The 18,196-nt window shown below is 42.5% G+C and overlaps 1 protein-coding gene and 1 long non-coding RNA gene across 4 annotated transcripts in view; one reads left to right on the forward strand and one right to left on the reverse strand.

Moving 5' to 3' along the window:
* LOC138437515 (uncharacterized) lies at positions 1-4,983 on the reverse strand. The gene is made up of 2 exons (XR_011255998.1): positions 4,906-4,983; positions 1-3,120 (listed from the first exon to the last, which is right to left on the reverse strand). It is a non-coding gene; the product is annotated as an uncharacterized lncRNA (long non-coding RNA).
* CS (citrate synthase) overlaps positions 4,670-18,196 on the forward strand; it is a 22,921-nt gene continuing 9,394 nt past the window's right edge. The window contains exons 1-5 of one of the 3 annotated variants that reach the window (XM_069584968.1): positions 4,670-4,933; positions 15,966-16,016; positions 16,666-16,773; positions 17,484-17,549; positions 17,860-17,991. In XM_069584968.1, coding sequence (XP_069441069.1) covers positions 4,892-4,933; positions 15,966-16,016; positions 16,666-16,773; positions 17,484-17,549; positions 17,860-17,991 — 399 coding nt within the window. In that variant the 5' untranslated portion in view covers positions 4,670-4,891. Of the gene's footprint in view, positions 4,934-5,078; positions 5,317-10,786; positions 10,857-15,965; positions 16,017-16,665; positions 16,774-17,483; positions 17,550-17,859; positions 17,992-18,196 lie in introns of those variants that run through there. The other 2 variants (XM_069584970.1, XM_069584969.1) reach the window with 2 other exon arrangements.

Raw genomic sequence — 18,196 nt, forward strand, 5'->3', positions numbered from 1 at the left:
TAAGGGAAAAAGAAACATTTTACTCACATAACACACTTATTTAATCTTTATAACTCTGAGAAATACTAGATATTACTCCCATTTTGCAGATGCAGAAAACAAGCTCAAAGGGGTGCGGTAGCCAAGGCTTCATCCCCAGTAATCACCTTATGCCTAGGCCAGTGGAGTCTTCATATAGTCCCCAGTGGCTCTCTAAAGCAGTACTTCTTTTATTTGTTTGAAAACTACCTTCAAGTTTGAATGCAAGCCCTCTGAATCTAATAATGTACAGTGAAAAAAGCACTGTATCCACTTTTCAGCCTTTTTCCAGCCTGATTATTCCTTGTAAGAAGCCCATTCTATCCCTCTCGTCTTTTTAGGTGCTAAATGTTTGTCTCTCCTACGTTTATTACCTGTTGGGAAGGTCATCATTTATCATATATTTCAGGTATGAGTGTACAACGGTTTTACAGGATGGATGAGACTATAGTTCTCTATCTGTTTGTTTGTTTAGTTCCCCAACCAGGGATCAAACCTCTGCCCCCTGCATTGGAAGTGTGGAGTCCTAATTACTGAACCCCAGGGAATTCCCTATAGTTCTTATCTTTTAAAATATCTTTAAACATCACTGAGCTAATGTGCCCAAGAGACAGTTAACAATGACTCAAAGTCCCCTTCCTAAGTTGCAGCTGATAATATACAGTCATCATCATATAAACAATACAGCTTAGTAGTTACAATACAGCTTCTGGAGTGAGGCCAACCTAGGTCTGAATTCCAGCAATGCCAATTATAAGCTATGATCCTGACTGGGATACTTTATCTAAACCTTGGGTTCCTCCTATGTAGAGATGCTACTATTACCTACATCCCTTAGAGTTGTGAGGATCAATTAAGGTAATGCATATACCACATTTACACAGTATCTGGAAATAGTAAGTACTCAACAAATTTTAGTTATTACCTATTAAATAAAGGAGTTTAGTTTCAGTTCAGTTCAGTTGCTCAGTCATGTCCAACTCTTTGCGACCCTATGCACTGTAGCACACCAGGCTTCCCTGTCCATCACCAATTCCTGGAGCTTGCTCAAACTCGTCCATTGAGTCAGTGATGCCATCCGACCATCTCATCGTCTGTTGTCCCTTCTCCTGCCTTCAATCTTTCCCAGCATCAGGGTCTTTTCCAATGAGTCAGTTCTTCCCATCAGGTGGCCAAAGTATTGGAGTTTCAGCTTCAGCATCAGTCCTACCAATGAATATTCAGGCCTGAGTTCCTTTAGGATGGACTGGTTGGATCTCCTTGCAGACTCTTGAGGGACTTTCAAGAGTCTTCAACACCACAGTTCAAAAGCATCGATTCTTCCGCGCTCAGATTTCTTTATGGTCCACCTCTCACATCCATAAGTGACTACTGGAAAAACCATAGCTTTGACTATACAGACCTTTGTTGATAAAGTAATGTCACTGCTTTTTAATATGCTGTCTAGGATTGTCACAGCTTTTCTTCCAAGGAGGAAACATCTTTTAATTTCATGGCTACAGTCACCATTTGCAGGGATTTTTGGAGCCCAAGAAAATAAAGTCTGTCACTGTTTCCATTGTTTCTCATCTATTTTCCATGAAGTGATGGGACCGGATGCCATGATCTTAGCTTTTTGAATGTTGAGTTTTAAGCCTACTTTTTCACTCCCCTTTTTCCCTGTCATCAAGAGGCTCTTTAGATCCTCTTTGCGTTCTGCCATGAGGGTGGTGTCATCTTCATATCTGAGGTTGTTGATATTTCTCCCTGCAATCTTGATTCCAGCTTGTGCTTTATCCAGTCCAGTGTTTCTCATGATGTACTCTGCATATAAGTTAAATAAGCAGGATGACAATATACAGCCTTGACATAGTCCTTTCCAATTTGGAACCAGTCTGTTCTATGTCTGGTCCTAACTGTTGCTTCTTAACCTGCATACAGATTTCTCAGGAGGCAGGTAAGATGTTCTGCTATTCCCATATCTTAAAGAATTGTCCACAGTTTGTTGTGATCCACACAGTCAAAGGCTTTAGCATAGTCAATGAAGCTGAAGTAGATGTTTTTCTGCAGTTTGGTTTACTGATGAATTTTTAGGGTGCATTCTTCTACTTATCCTTGGCCACCAGAGGGCACTATTGCCCTTGTCCATTTTAAAGAGGTCATTCCCAAGGTCAAGATGACCTCAATTCAGTCTTCTCTCCCTTGTCCTCTCCAGTTTTTTCAAACACTTAGATGTATTTGGTCCTGTAATTCACTTGGCTGCTTTATCCATGCTAATCCTTCTCCTTTAACTTTTTCCCCCACCTCCCCAGATCCCAAATAGTTTCAGAGAAAAGACTCTAAGCCAGTTCTTGGAAAATACCATTCAGTCCCTTTGATCCCTGGGTTTTCCCACTGATCTTATAGCAATGGATGTCAGGACTGAACAACCTCAAAATAAGTCTGTTGCAGGAAGGTGGACTGTTTCCAGGGCCTGAAAAGTGTCTCTTGTCTAATATTCAGAAATGAATTGTCTGAGGAGACACACATGCTGACAAAGCAAGAGACTGTATTGGGAATGGGCACCTGGGTGGAGAGCAGTAGGGTAAGGGAACCCAGGAGAACTGCTCTGCCATGTGGCTCAAAGTCTCGGGTTTTATAGTGACAGGGTTAGTTTCTGGCTTGTCTTTGGACAATCATTCTGACTCAGGGTTCATCTTGGTGGCACACGCATTGCTCAGCCAAGATGGATGCCAGCGAGAAGGATTCTGGGAGGGGTAGGGCATGTGGTGTCTCCTCTGAACCTTTCTGAAGTCTTCTGGTTGGTGGTGGCTTATTAGTTCCATGTTCCTTAGTAGGACCTCCTGTCATAAAATAACTCACGCAAATAGTTACTGCGGTGCCTGGCCAGGGTGGGCAGTTTCAGTCAGTGTGTTTCCCCTAACAAGTCCATAAAGGCCTCATGACACTAGGCTCCAGGACACTGTAAGCATTATTGTTCCCCACCCTTCCTCTCATCATGAGAGTTCCAGAACAGGTTACCCTCATGGCCACTCAGTAATATCCCTTTGGTAGCCTCACCCTAAAAATGCCTTCTGTCTGTTGGGGCACTGGAGTTCAGTCCTCTGGTCTGCAGGCTAGTCTCTGTGGATGATTAACCAGAGAGAAGAAACCAGGTCAAACTATTCTAGGGTTAGGAGGAAATCCTCTGTGAGATGCTAAATTGGGAGCAGGTATTGATCAGTGGAGCTTTGAAGTCACCGAGGAGATAGCTAAGTTCAGTGCTGCTCTGGGGCACTATTTATGAAGTTCTTTCCTAGGATCTGATCCCCATGCCAAAGAAGCATTGCTTGGTAGGTGTAAAGCTAAGTATAAAGAAACCTGGCAAGAGAAAATGACTTTTCTTTCTCTTTTTCCAAGCTCAAGCTATAAACTAGGTTCTTTATCAATGGGATCTAGCTAAACCTGGCTTAGATGGTACTGAGACCTCTGAACTTTGTTACTTCTATGTAAGGAGATAAAAGGACTGTTCATCTGGGGTGTAGGTCAGTTCCTCTCTGCCCTTGGGTCAAGGACAGTGATAGTTTATTGAGGTAGAAAGGTTCTAAGTTCTTGTCTACCCTAGTGCCATGGTTCATTTAACAGTCTCTGGGGAGCACAGGATAAGTGTATATAGAAGACCGCCAAGTAAGTGTAAAGGCCCAGAGGCCCTATGAGAGTAACAGGAGTGATGCAACAAAACAGGAGGTGGTTTTGGGTTAAGGATTGTTCTGCAGCTCCTGATCTTTTGGTTATATGTGGTGTGGACTGGTTGTGTGGGGTTATGTGACTGGATGGTAATGAGACTAACGCCCAGGACCCAGAGGCTCTGGACTGCTCTGGAAGCCCTCACATTAAGGGGGCCTTTGCAGGAGTTGCTTTGTCTGATACTTTCGGATGGTAAAGAATCGGCCTGCGATGCAGGAGACCTGGGTTCTGATCCCTGGGTCAGGAAGATCCCCTGAGTGGCAACCCACTCCAGTATTCTTGCCTGGAGAATTCCATGGACAGAGGAACCTGGTGGACTACAGTCCATAGAGTCACAAAGAGTAGGACACGACTAAGCAAATAACACTTCATAGACTTGGGTTTCCTGGCACTAATCACAGAACTGACTGCTGGCAAAGACCACCCGATATTCAGGTTCCTGCGTTTGCTTTCCTTCTCCACATTTTAGGATCTGTTGGTATCTATAATACCACGGCTTCTGCTTACCTCAAATGATTTCCAAGTAGCTAATTCTGGCATCATAGCCTGTGTCCACATGATGTCACCTAGTCTATGGCCATTAAGTCATTAACAAATGACATTGATCAAGAAAGCATGCCAATGGAGTAGGATCAGTTGCCGTGATAGTATTAAGTAAGGGGTTGGTTTCCGAGGACCTTTCAAAGGTCAAAGTCCTTGGAGCTTTTTTTTCTAACAGCTACCTTACAGTTAATCCTAAACGTGTTAAGGGCAAGGGGAAAAGCCTAAGAAGGAAGTTAACTGAGTTCTCAGGCACATACTTAACCACCTACACGCTTCCCCCCGCCCATCCACCCTCAATTAGCCTACCTCGGACGGTCCAATCCTCCCCGCCACAACTGCTGTCAATGGCTTAGGACCCGCCCCCCCACGCACACTGGACCAATGGCCGAGCCCGAGGCGTGTCCCCCGAGAGGGGGCGGGAGCGGGTTCCGGGCGGTAGGCGGGGCCTCACCGAGGACCCCGGGCTGGGCGCCGCCGCCGGCTCATCTACTCTATCCCTCAGCCTCCTCCTTTCAACCTTGTTCCCCTCGTCCGCGCGGCCTCTGGTGCAGCGGCGGCGCCTCTAGTTCCTGCCGCAGCTCTCTTCCCTTCTTCCCTCCCTGGCAGATCCCCGAGTTCGCCCGCCATGGCTTTACTCACTGCGGCCGCCCGGCTATTCGGAACTAAGGTGAGCATCTAGGAGGGACCGTGCGGTTCCAGGGTGGGGCTGAGGCGACTGCAGGCCCTCAAGTCCGGGGTCTCCCTCCCCTACCCAGGCGCACCCCAGCGCGTCTTAAAGGGGCCCTGCGCTTGGCTGGCCGCCTGCCCTGCTTAGAGTTCCCAGGGCTATGTGCCTTCCGGCCCATTGCGGGTGAAGTGAGTGCTGCCCGCCCTGGCCTGAGGTCTTGGGCCGGTGGGGAGGCCGGGCCGAGCTGTCACCACGCGTGTCAAGGGTGGAAGAGGCGGGGCTGCTTGGCCTTGGAAAAAGGAGTGAAGAACACAGATGTATTCCACTGGGATTAGGGAAAGAGCCTGTTTGGAAGAAGGGGCTGGCTAAGAGAAGTGGCATGGGTGAGGAAATGTGCTCACTCTATCCTGGGCCCGAGCTGGAGCCGTGGCAAATTTCAGCTTCGACTGGGTAGAGAGGTCCTTGTCAGGTTCAGAACTGCCGGCTTCCTCTTCTCCAACCCAGTTATTTAAGCATTTAGTGACCAAGCATAGCAGTTCCTTCTGGAGGAATGCGACTCGGGTCCTCTTTGTCCTTGGGACTTTTGCAGTTACTCTCTATAGGAGGAGCTTGGGTGGGGTGGAGGGCTTGTGTAGAACCTTCTGCGATTATCGCATGTGATTGGGGAAAACTCGTTCCTATAAACTGCAGGCTGATAAGTGAAGACAACTGGGCGGGAGATAGTAATTCCAAGGTTACATGACCGGTCCTACTACTTGCTCACTTAAGTTTTACTGTTGCTTTTAAGTCTGCTCTACCCAAGAAAGGTTCCTCTTTTGGGGGGACCCCTTTACTTTTTAAAAATTTATTTGGCTGCAGTACACGGAATCTAGTTCCCGGACCAGGGATGGAATCCAGGCCCTCTGCATTGGGAGCATGGAGTCTAAGCCACTAGGGAAGTCCCATGGGGGGCCCTTTATTTGACTTTTGTTGTTGGGATCATAAGGAATATTGTTGCTTACACAATGTTTTCAATTTCATATTACCAAAATTACTGTTGTCTCTGGGTAACTGGGTCCTTTAAACAGAAAGACTGGTGTGCTGAGGGGTCCCAGCCTTCTAATCCAAACAGGGACAGTCCCACAAGTGACCTTGACTCTGGCAAAGAACTTACACTTCTTTTTTCTGCAGTCAAATTAAAGCTGCCAGCACCTAAGGGGAGGAAAGGAAAAACCTAGAAAGGTTTTGGCTTACAGTGTGTTATCTTGAATGGTTAGCAGATAAGGTAAAGCCTGTAGCATTTACAGGTTTTTCCAGGTACTCAGCAGCAGCAGCACGGTGGAGGCTGACCATTTAGGAGATACTTGTCTCACTTGATGGTAGTTCCTTCCACTACCAGGGAACAGGGAAAGGAAACCTCTTGGGAAATGAAACAAGTTCTGGATAGTGTTTTGGCAGAATAGGAGATACTATAATTAGCTCATTCCAGAGCTGCTAACTACAGTTTGAAACTCCCTTTGGAATTTACATTTGAATTTAGTTTTTCTCTTAAACCTCTGGGGAAAGAAACTCAGAAAGTTTTTGAATTGACAAGGCAACCTAATTGTAGTGATCATTATTCTTTTGTTTACTTTCCTGTTGGACCTGAGGATCCTAGAAACCTGTATATTGGAAGCCCTTAGAAGGCTTTCAAACCCTTATAAAAAGCTCAACAGACTGAGGAGTGGAAACTCCCTGAGATCTAAGCAGTATAGCCAGAATACCAAGAAGTCTTTCAATCTGACAGCATTGCTAGCACCTGCCTGAACTTTCCAGATTAGCCTACAGCTTAATGGTGCTCAGTTTTTCTTTTGCTATTAAGGTAGGCTTTAGAAGGCAAAAATAGTCTTCTAGCCTATCACTTTGATTCTCAAAGTCAGGTGTAATTCACTTTTCTGAGAAAACTTTTTAACCTTGCTAGGAGACACAAATGCTAATAATTGTTCTGTTGTTCCACCCTGCCCACTGTCAGGTAATTTAATGAGCACCTGAGTTGAAGAGACCACCTCATTCAGAGCCTTAAGGTTATTTGACTTCTTGTTTATCTGAATGAATTTCTAGTAAGCAATGGCTTTAGTATTAGCTGTGGGTGCCTTCGCTTTGTGCTCTTTTCATAGGTGATCTGAGTCGGGAATTAGAGTAGATCCACCAATTAACTTCTGCATTCTTAATACCAAAGTGACAGACAGCCCTACTTCCTGTATCTTTGAGAATTATTCCTCTAAGCTGTTTGATAACTTTAGTTAAGTCAATCCAAAAGTGTTTATAGATTATTTCTAGACTTTTTCAAGACACTTTACAGCAAGCCCACACCACTACACATCTCTTCTGTAAATTCAAACCTGAAACTGGGTTCTACACAACTGAGTCAATTTGTGCTTTGAAATATTAGTTAAGCTTAAAGCCTAAAACTTGTTAAGGGCAAACTCTCAAACTTCTTTGATTCTCTCTACCCAAAGTAATGGCAACTGCCTGATGGCTTACTAGATGAATCAAAGATGAACAGTGGAGAGCGATGCCTCAGCCTGTGCTAGTGGTCGAGTGATTGTATTTGTTCTTCCTTGGGGTCTTTCGATTGGTAGTGTTGAATGCGTGGGTGTGGGGAGGCATTGACATAAGCAGGATTAAGGGAAGGCTGACATTCCAAGTGGGCAGAAGGCGGGAAACCAGACTTGGTGGAGCTTCCTAAAGCCACAGAGTAATTCCTTCTGCCCTGTTTTTGATGCCTTATGTAATAGAGTTGAATAGGATTTGAGTGAAATTAAAACCAGTAGAGAGACAACTTTAGCAGCAGATCTTAGGATCTGTTTTTCAGTTCTTCCATGAACTTGCCTGAATTCCTATACTTCTTTTAACAGAAGAAGTTATTATTTAAAAGTTATTATTTTAAAGATCTGTGAGTAAATTCACAGTGCGCATCATCAACTGGGGTGGCTTGTTTACACTGCACATTTATGAATCCTATATGCAGATTCTGGATCAGCAGAGGTGGGGTGGGTCTGGAAATTTGTGTTTTTTCAAGTGTCTCAGTTGGCTGCTTTGGTGATCCCCTCCTGTTGGGCCAGTAAAGCCACATGCAGTCGTTTTTGGTTGTAACTATATTTAATATATATGTGTGTGTGTGTTTGGGCTTTTTTTTTAAATTAGTGATTTTTTAAATAAATATGTATTTATTTGATTGCATCGGGTCTTAGTTGCAGTACACAGAATCTAGCACAGATTTTCTAGCTGTGTCACATGAGCTTAGTTGCTCCTTGACAGGTGGGATCTTAGTTCCTCAACCAGAGATTGAACTTGCGTCCTCTGTATTGCAAGGCAAATTCTTAACCACTGGACCACCAAAGAAGTCCCTAACTAGTGATTATTTTTAAATGACTTCAAAAGTAGCTATAGTCTGTTTTAGAGTATTTTCTCTAGATAGGTGTTTCAGTTCAGTTCAGTCGCTCAGTCGTGTCCGACTCTTTGCGACCCCATGAATCACAGCACACCAGGCCTCCCTGTCCATCACCAACTCCCGGAGTTCACTCAGACTCACGTCCATCAAGTGGGTGATGCCATCCAGCCATCTCATCCTCGGTCATCCCCTTCTCCTCCTGCCCCCAATCCCTCCCAGCATCAGAGTCTTTTCCAATGAGTCAACTCTTCGCATTCAGCTTCAGCATCATTCCTTCCAAAGAAATCCCAGGGTTGATCTCCTTCAGAATGGACTGGCTGGATCTCCTTGCAGTCCAAGGGACTCTCTCAAGAGTCTTCTCCAACACCACAGTTCAAAAGCATCAATTCTTCGGCACTCAGCCTTCTTCACAGTCCAACTCTCTCATCCATACATGACCACAGGAAAAACCATAGCCTTGACTAGACGGACCTTAGTCGGCAAAGTAATGTCTCTGCTTTTGAATATACTATCTAGGTTGGTCATAACTTTTCTTCCAAGAAGTAAGCGTCTTTTAATTTCATGGCTGCAATCACCATCTGCAGTGATTTCGGAGCCCCAAAAAATAAAGTCTGACACTGTTTCCACTGTTTCCCCATCTATTTCCCATGGAGTGATGGGACCAGATGCCATGATCTTCGTTTTCTGAATGTTGAGCTTTAGGCCAACTTTTTCACTCTCCTCTTTCACTTTCATCAAGAGGCGTTTTAGTTCCTCTTCACTTTCTGCCGTAGGGTGGCGTCATCTGCATATCTGAGGTTGTTGATATTTCTCCTGGCAATCTTGATTCCAGCTTGTGTTTCTTCCAGTCCAGCGTTTCTCATGATGTACTCTGCATATAAGTTAAATAAGCAGGGTGACAATATACAGCCTTGACGTACTCCTTTTCCTATTTGGAACCAATCTGTTGTTCCATGTCCAGTTCCAACTGTTGCTTCCTGACCTGCATACAGATTTTTCAAGGGGCAGGTCAGGTCAGATAGGTGTTTAGCAACTATTAAAGAACAATAAGAATTTCTCTGAAAGAAAAATTAGGATTCAGTTCTCTCCTAAGGCTAAATTGGTGTCCTTTGCAGTCTTCTTCATTGAATAATCAGCAAACCTTTAGAGAAGGGTCTGTTAGACAATGGGAGTTGGGCAGAATTATTAAGGGAATTCTTGTGAGTATGAAGGGCATCAGAGTACGAAATCTAAAGATTTCTCTGCTCAGCCTGTTGAATGGCCTGACCAAGTAGTGCAAGTAGACCTCCAGTATTACCCTTGTGAAACACAGATGTTAAATGGCTTTAGTTCTCTGACCTGGTTCTGGGGAGAGAGGAGTCTTTGTCCTGTGTGTGTTCGTTTTTACTTAATGCAAGTTGTTTCTTCTGCACTGGAAGCCTTCATAGCACAAGATTTTTCTTGCAGTTATTAGAGAATTGTGTTGTTTCATCAACTAAGCCAGTTCTGCTGGCTTGGCAAGCTCTGATCTTTTGTTAATGGACAAGGGCTCTAATAAAATCAGGAGCGTCTCTCACAAGATTTTTTAAAGTTAATTTTCAAATTGAGGTGTAGCTGATTTACAGTATTGCAGGTGTACAACATGGTAATTCACAATTTTGTAGATTATATTCCATTTATAAATATTATGTATTGCCTATGTTCCCTATACTGTACAACATATCCTTGTAGCCTATTTATTTTATACACAGTAGTTTGTAGGCTCACAAATTTGATGTTGGAGCTCCTGGGTATGTGCCAGGACATGTTCTGAATGTGTGTTTGATGGAGTATTGAAGGAAATTTGGCTTTTCCCTTGTAGAGTAAGGGTCCTAGATGTGGATCAGTGATGATAATAGGCTAAGAGGAGTAAGAGAGAAGTGACTACATTATTAAGTAAGTGCTTATCCAAATGGGATTCTACTGTTTGCAGAATCTGGGGGAGAAGGGAGTAGTTTTAATTGATTTTTGTTAAGGGATTTGGTCAATACCCTAAAGTATTATAAGCAAATCTTTGGCAGAATTTCCTGCATGTTTTATTTGTCCTTTTCCTCCCTTGGCCTTTTAAGATAGAGGTTCCCTTAATTGTATTTTTCCATCCTAGCATAGCACATTTGACAGCTGCAGCCCATTTCTATCAGTAATAGCCCCCTCACTAAAAGTTATTGGCATGCGATGGCAGCATGTGGAGTTTGAAAAAGCCTTTTAGTGATGGTAATTCCCACCACCCTGTAGAGAATTCTGGCAGACAGAAGCTGTGAGCCTGGCCCTTGTCTCTGGAAGTAGCTCTTACCATCTCTCCCCATGAAGCAGCTGACCTACTGAGGGAGATGATTCCCTGATTCACCTGACAGCTGCCTTTCCCATAGGATGACTCCGCACGTGGCACTAACCAGAAGCCAAAGCTCAGTTGCCACACCTCCAGAATTGGGGGGAGGAGCTAGGAGTTGAAAGTTCCGGGATGACTCAGAGATTTGTAAGCTGGCCTGTTCTGTGAGTATAGCCTGAATGCACTGTACAGAAGCCATTTAGCAGCTTTCACTGGCAGCCAGGAGGTAGATGAGATGAGGTGTGTAGCCTAAGGTAGGACCGCCCTCTAACACCTCCTGCTGGTGTTAGATTATAGTTAGTTAAATTTGTTTCCTCTCCCTGAGACTCTTCTCTTGGTCAGGAGGCCCTTCAGAAAGTTGGGGCTTTATTTCCTGTTCTTCAGCTACAGGGAATTATTCACAGACTTGACTGTCTTTTTCCTGGGATCCAGCTCCACGAGAGAGTTGTGACACAAGTTGGCAGGTAATAAGCCGACACATAACTAAGAAACATGCTTACTGATCTCAGCTATGCAGAAGGCACTGTTCTAGATGCTCTCAAGCAAATTATTTCATATAGTCCACTTGTCTACCCTGAAATTGGCTTTATTACCAATTCTGAGATGTCAAAATTGAAACTAGAGGTTAGGCCATAGAGCCATGGTAGCACAGCTGAATAGCAGCAGGACCTGGATCCAGGCCTTGACTCTTGAGAACACCACATCCTAGACTCTTGGCGTTCTCCCCCTGCTTCCTTGCTTAACGCTTTAAATCATGGTTGTTTCTCAAACTTAAATACTGTTCATAGGAATCAACCTAGTGAGTTTGTTAAACTACAGATTTGGATTCAATAGGTCTGAGGTGAAACTCAAGATTCTGCATTTCTGACAAGCTCCAGGTAACGGTAATATTGCTGGCCAGGCAGTCATATTTTTTAAATAGCAAGGTTTTTATGTACCTTTATATATATGTCCTTGTTGGAACCTTAGGATCAGACTTTGGAGCCAAGTAGCTTGAGTGTTATCCTAGATGTGGAGAGGGAAAGGGAAACAGTAATAGTTTTGCTTTAGATGTCTCAGTTATTTAGTAATGGAGCTGGGACTGGAACCCAGATTTCCTTCCCTAATTCCAAGCCACGTGCTCTATCTTCTACATCATTAGGTAAAGTTATCCTAACCTGAATTTTTTCCAATATTCTCTCCATATTGATTGTTTTTAAAATCCGTCATATTTCTTTAGTTTTTCTTTCCCTCTAGGCTGCAGGGTGAGCTAAAATATGACTAAACTTGACATTAAAGAGTGCTGGAAAGTAGCCATACTATTTAATTTTCTGTGTTTATTAAATAACAAATACAGAGCCCTTGGTGCTGTGTGCCAGGCATGATCGTAAGTGCTTCATAAATATTGACTTAATTCACCCTCCTAGCAGTGCTTTGAGGTAGGTTCAGTTATATCCATTTTACAAATATTTTCTCAGGTCCTTTCTCTCTCCTTCTGGGACCTGTGTAATGTGAATGTTGGTGTATCTAATATTGTCTCAGAGGTCTCAGACTGTCCTCATTTCTTTTTTTCATTTATGTCTTCAAGCTCACTTATCTGTTTCTTCTGTGTCACTTATTCTGCTATTGATTCTTATTTAAGTTATTGTATTGTTTAACTTTCCTGGTGGCTCAGATGGTAAAGTGTCTGCCTACATTGTAGGAGACCCGGGGTCGATCCCTGGGTAGGGGAGATCCTCTGGAGAAGGAAATGGCAACTCACTCCAGTATTCTTGCCCGGAAAATCCCATGTACAGAGGAGCCTGGTAGGCTACAGTCCATGGCATTGCAAAGAGTTGAACACGACTAAACTTATTGTTTATCTGTTTGTTCTTTAGTTTGTTGTTAAATATTTATAGTGTTGATCAGTGCCTCTTCTTTTTCCAAGATCTTGGATCATCTTTACTATCGTTACTTTGAATTCTTTTTCAGGTAGATTGTTTACATTTTAGAGATAAGGAAATTAAAGCACAGAAAGATTAAATGACTTGGCTAGGGTCACACAACCAGAAGTATAGTAGGAACAGAATATTCTACCTTCACTTTGGAGCTACATAGCCATGCTGTTCACACACTAGCATTATTTTTGCAAATTGGAGATCTGGCTAAGAAGTGTTGCAGATGGAGCTTAGGGACAGTTGAGATCAGCTCTCCTCAAGTACTTTGAGGTGCCTCATTAAATGGCAAAGACACACTCTACAAAGGAAATTAAGACTTTGCTGGTGGTGGAAGTATGGTGATACTTTCCATCTGATGCCTTTAAATGATGTTGCATTTTTATAGCTTTGTTAGTTGACCTTCCACCCTTTTCTTTCTGATTTCCTTTTTTTTTAACCTTAAGTGAAGTAAAAAGAGAGGGAAGCTCATTGATTCTAGTAGTTTTCTTATAAGGGGAAAAAACTGTTTTTGTTAAATGTTCATACAGGCATATTGGTGGAATAGAGAGACCTCCATTCTGAGAGAATTTCATTTTCATCTTAAGATCAGGCTTTCATTCTGTCAGCTTAACTTGGATACATTTTTTTTTTCTTTTGCCTAAGATTTAACCTTACATTATTCTTACAATGTCTTCCTCTTGCCAGTGAAGTAACCAGCCATTATAGAAACTTAAAGATGTTTTAGAAGTGAAAAAATTATCATTATGGAGAGATTTCAACTTCTTTTTTCTCTCAGATGGCATAGCCATCTCCCCTGTAGCCTCTTTAAAAGCAAACCCACATAACCAACTACCCACAATTCAAGGGTCTGCTGAGTGCTGATGTGGTCTCCAGGAGATGGGGCTTCTATAATAGGGGATCTGTGGGACCGTGGAGCATGGGATAGCTTGAACATGGAAAGTGCTGTAGAAGAGTAGTTTGAACCCACTCAAGGTTTTCCCTTGTTCACTTTTTGATGACTAGTAAGATAAAGGAAATAGGTATTTCCTGAGTGCTGGGTCCACTCCCATGCACCCCGTGTGGGATGAACAGGCTAAATAGCTATTTGTGCTGTGTACTTTCTGCCCAAATGGTCCTCAGTGAGCTAGAGGACATTCTTTAGAAATTTAATGAGAGGAGTCCCAAGCAGTCCTCATTAACAATTTGAGGGCTTCCCCCTTTGTTTTAGGGCCACATTAGCTTGCCTTGTGTTCTCTGAATTTAGCTTTGGATATTCTTGCCTGAGAAATCCCATGGACAGAGGAGCCTGGCAGGTTACAGTCCATGGGGTCACAAAGAGTCAGACACAACTGAGTGACTTCTCTTTCTTTCGATTCTTTTTAAAATAAAGTTTTCTGAAGGGTCTCTTCCCTTTTCATTTCTTCCTCCTGCCCCAGCAGAAAGAGGGGTATGAAATTCTAAAAGCCTCAGGCACTACTCAGTCTAACCTTAAGCATGTGATGTTTTGGAAGTTATACACTACCACTAGTTCAGATGATTTCTAGCACAGTCAGACAGCAATGCAATACAGTCGGCCCTTTTTATCCATGGATTTTGCACCTGTGAGTACAACCAACTGCGGATCGAACATATTTTTTTAATTCCAGAAAGTTCCAAAAAGCAAAACTTTCACTTGCCATGTGCTAACTATTGGCATAGCATTTACATTGCCCTAGGTATTGTAAGTAATTTAGAGATAACTTAAAGTATATGGAAAAATATGCATAGGTTATATACAAATACTACACCAGTTTCTGTAAGAAACTTGAGCTTCCTCAGATTTTGCTATCTGTTGAGGGTGGGGAGGTCCTGGAACCAATTCCCCCTTGAATACAGAGGGATGACTGTAGTTACTTTAAAAAGTGTCTCTAACCTTTTGGCAAAAGGAGAGGTATAGACTTGTTGCATGGTGTGTGTGTGTGTGTGTGAGATCTTTAGTTTGCAAAGTGCTCCCACATCCGTTGTAATTTAATCATCACAAGACAGCCCTGTGGGATATAGTGGGTATCAGCACCATTTTATAGATGAGGACCCTGGGGCTTATTTTTACTATCTAATTTATCTTCAAAATAATCTCATGAAGAAAAGCCAGCCTCCTTGCCTAAGTCCTTACAATTTGGTAGTAGTACAACTGGTTGTCTCTTTCAAAGGCAGTGTTGAACTTTCTGTTGCAACTCAGCAGTCTTCATAGAAAGTTGTGTTTCTTGGGGAGAAAAAACAACTCTGTCTAAATATAGAAAAATATAGCCTAGCTACAAAATATGGAAGCAATCTAACTGTCCATCAAGAGAGGAATGGATAAAGATGTATGTGTTACATACACAATGGAATACTACTAAGCCATAAAAAAGAATGACATTTTACCATTTTCAGCAACATAGATGGACCTGGAGTGTACCATGTGAAGTGAAATAAGTCAGAAAGACAGATGTTGTTTATCACTTACATGGAATTTAAAAAAGAAAACTAGTGAATATAACAAAAAAGAAAGATACAGATATGAGAATAAACTAATGGGTGCCAGTGGGGAGAGTGAAGTGGGGCAATAACTATAAATGGACTATAACCTTCAAAAATTATGAATCATGTTGTATACCTGAGACTTACAGAACACTGTACATCAACTATACCTCAATTTCAAAGAAAATTGTTTGGTACAGGTGTGTAAGTGATAAACTCTCAGGTTTTGTTTACCTGAAATGTCTTTATTTTGCCTCCTTTAAGAGTTTTTTCTTTCTCACCTGGGTATACAAGTCTAGTAATTTCTCTCAGTATGTTAAAGCTGATTTACCAGTTTTCTAGTTTCCATTGCTGTTGTTGAGCAGTCTGGTTGTTACTTTGTAGACATCCTGTCTTCTCCATGCTTTTTCCAGGAGCATTTCAGGTAGTGTTGTAAAAGGTTGCTTTCCCCTCTGGACTTTCCTAGACTGGAGAGGTTGAAGTGCTGCCAAAGGACTAGGTGCTGAAGAGAGATTAGCAGCCCGGTCAAGGGACTGATCAGTTTCCTCGTTGCTTTTCTCAGGGCTCCTCAGAGCTACGGAAAGCTAGATTTTTGAAGGACTGGGTACTTTAACAACTGCCTCTGTGCCATTTCCATTATGCCTAACAAAGCCCAGCCCTTAGAACCCAGGTGATGGGAGAGGCTCTTCGGGGAGTGCAGATGAAGCTGCTGCCTCCAGACTGGAAATTCTTTCCAGGTTGCTCAAGGCCTTATACAGCTTTCATATGTCAAACTGTCCACAGAGGCTAAAATAAAGAGAGAGAGGTTGAGTCATTGTAATTACTTGTTAACATTTAGGAAGGAGGATGATTGTATAAGCTTTTGTGTTTTTTTTGCAGAATGCATCCTGTCTTGTTCTTGCTGCCCGGCATGCCAGTGCTTCTTCCACGGTAAGGTTTGGAAAAGAGGACTGAGGATCATTGAGGCAGCTGGACCCTTGGGTGGGCTACCATCCAGGCTCTTATCATTATCCCAAGTGTCTCCTGGAGGTGACCAGGACTCTTGTTATAGCCATTATTACTACTGCTATTTTAAGATAGCTAAATCACTGTGGACATGATAAGGGCTGTGGGATTTTGGCTGGAAAGAGTAGCTCCATAATGTACTTCAACGAAAGTACCATTCTCTTCACTGACTATTCAAAATGTTCTGTCCCATAAAAGGAAATGGCTGGAGCTTATGGTACTAATTAGAAAATAGACTGTTCTCAAGTTTATAGTTTAGGGTATAGTAAGTGAAGTAAGTAAATTTACTTACTTTATAGTAAGTAAAGTAAAGTAAATTGTAAAGTAATTCACATACATCATCACTATTCATCTCCAAAACTTTTGTCTTCCCAAATTGAAACTGTATGCATTAAACAACTCCCCATTCCCTTCTTCCTCTGCCTAATTCTTTTACCCTCATCTGTACAGAGCAGTTGACCAGGCTTCCCTGACAGAGAAAGCCAAATTCCAAAAAGCAGTCTTAACATATCAACTTTGCAGAAATACAATCAATATTTCGATTATCACTTAGCCTTTCTACTTCTCTTTTTAGAATTTGAAAGACATATTGGCTGATCTGATACCTAAGGAGCAGACCAGAGTGAAGGCCTTCAGGCAGCAACATGGCAAGACGGTGGTGGGCCAGATCACTGTGGACATGGTGAGGGCTGTGGGGTTTGCCTGGAAAAGGAGCTCGGCAACACACTGGGACAGAAGCACCACCCTCCTCACTGACCATTCAGAGCATTCTGCCCCACATGGGGAAATGTTGAAGCTAATGGTGTCTGTTAGAAATTAGACTGTTCTTTTCCACAGATTTCATAGTTGAGGCTAACCTAATTCATGTACGGGAAAGGATGAATGAAGTTTCTATTACTTTTCCCAATCCCTCAGCTTTTGGGCCCAAGGTTCTCTGTCTCTGAATTGATCATCCAGTTAGACCATAGCTCTAGCTGGCCTTATAGAACAGCTTTAGGATGGTTTTTTCTTCAGTTCTGAGAATCTCAGCAGCTCAGATGATAATTTCATAACACTGTTTAGCCATTGATCTCCATCTTCTTTCACTATAGTCAATCCCATTCTGTTTACTTTGGTTGGTGGGAATGAGGGCAGAAGAGTGGGCAGGAGAAAAAAATAACAAAAGGGAGCATAGGCAGAAACACTAAAGATTGTGATTTCTCAACTTAAAAAATTCATTTCCAGTGTTAGCAGTTTTCCTTTCAAAATTACATTCTATAGAAAGTTAACTCAGAAGTCTCCCAAAGTTTTGCAAGTCAGAGACTAAATTTCCTCCCCCAGATCCCATGAAGCTCTAACAAACTCTTGCCTGAATTACTTGGACAACTTGTTACATCCTCTTCTTTTCTTTAGATGTATGGTGGCATGCGAGGCATGAAGGGATTGGTATATGAAACATCAGTTCTTGATCCTGATGAGGTAAGAGACCTCCTGTCGATCGCTAGTAATCACTGACTTTAGTGAGTTGTGCATACCATGGATTAAATCACTAAGGGTGAGGAGAACAAAATAGGGCACATACCTATATATTTTGAGAGGTGAAAATAGGTACATATGGAATAGCTGAAGAATAACTCTACCTTTTAAACATATCAACTAGTAAAAGTACAAAGCAAGAGTAAGTTACCTGAAGATTTACATTTTGAAAGTTGTAACTTGTTGACAGGTCTGAAGAAAGTGAGATCAGTCAATTTATGTTGAGTTGTAATCCTTATTCCTCTCCCTCAAGGGCATCCGTTTTAGAGGCTATAGCATCCCTGAATGCCAGAAACTGCTGCCAAAGGCTAAGGGGGGTGAAGAACCCTTGCCAGAGGGCTTATTTTGGCTGCTGGTAACTGGACAAATCCCAGCAGAGGAACAGGTAAGCAGAAGGACATTAGCCCTTCTCATTCCCCTCTTTTGCCTTTTTCTAATCTCAAGCACTTCATATTATTCTGGTTATGGGTGGTAGTTTATAGAGGGGAAGGAAATCAGAGCAGAGTTCTGCTTTGTAAGTAGACTGGATTGAAATCTCTTGGATTTTATTTACTTGAAGTTAGTCTTTTCATTTTCTTTATTTTTAATTT

The sequence above is a fragment of the Ovis canadensis genome, chromosome 3 (assembly GCF_042477335.2).
Source record: "Ovis canadensis isolate MfBH-ARS-UI-01 breed Bighorn chromosome 3, ARS-UI_OviCan_v2, whole genome shotgun sequence".
In the NCBI taxonomy this organism is placed as follows: Eukaryota; Metazoa; Chordata; class Mammalia; order Artiodactyla; family Bovidae; genus Ovis; species Ovis canadensis.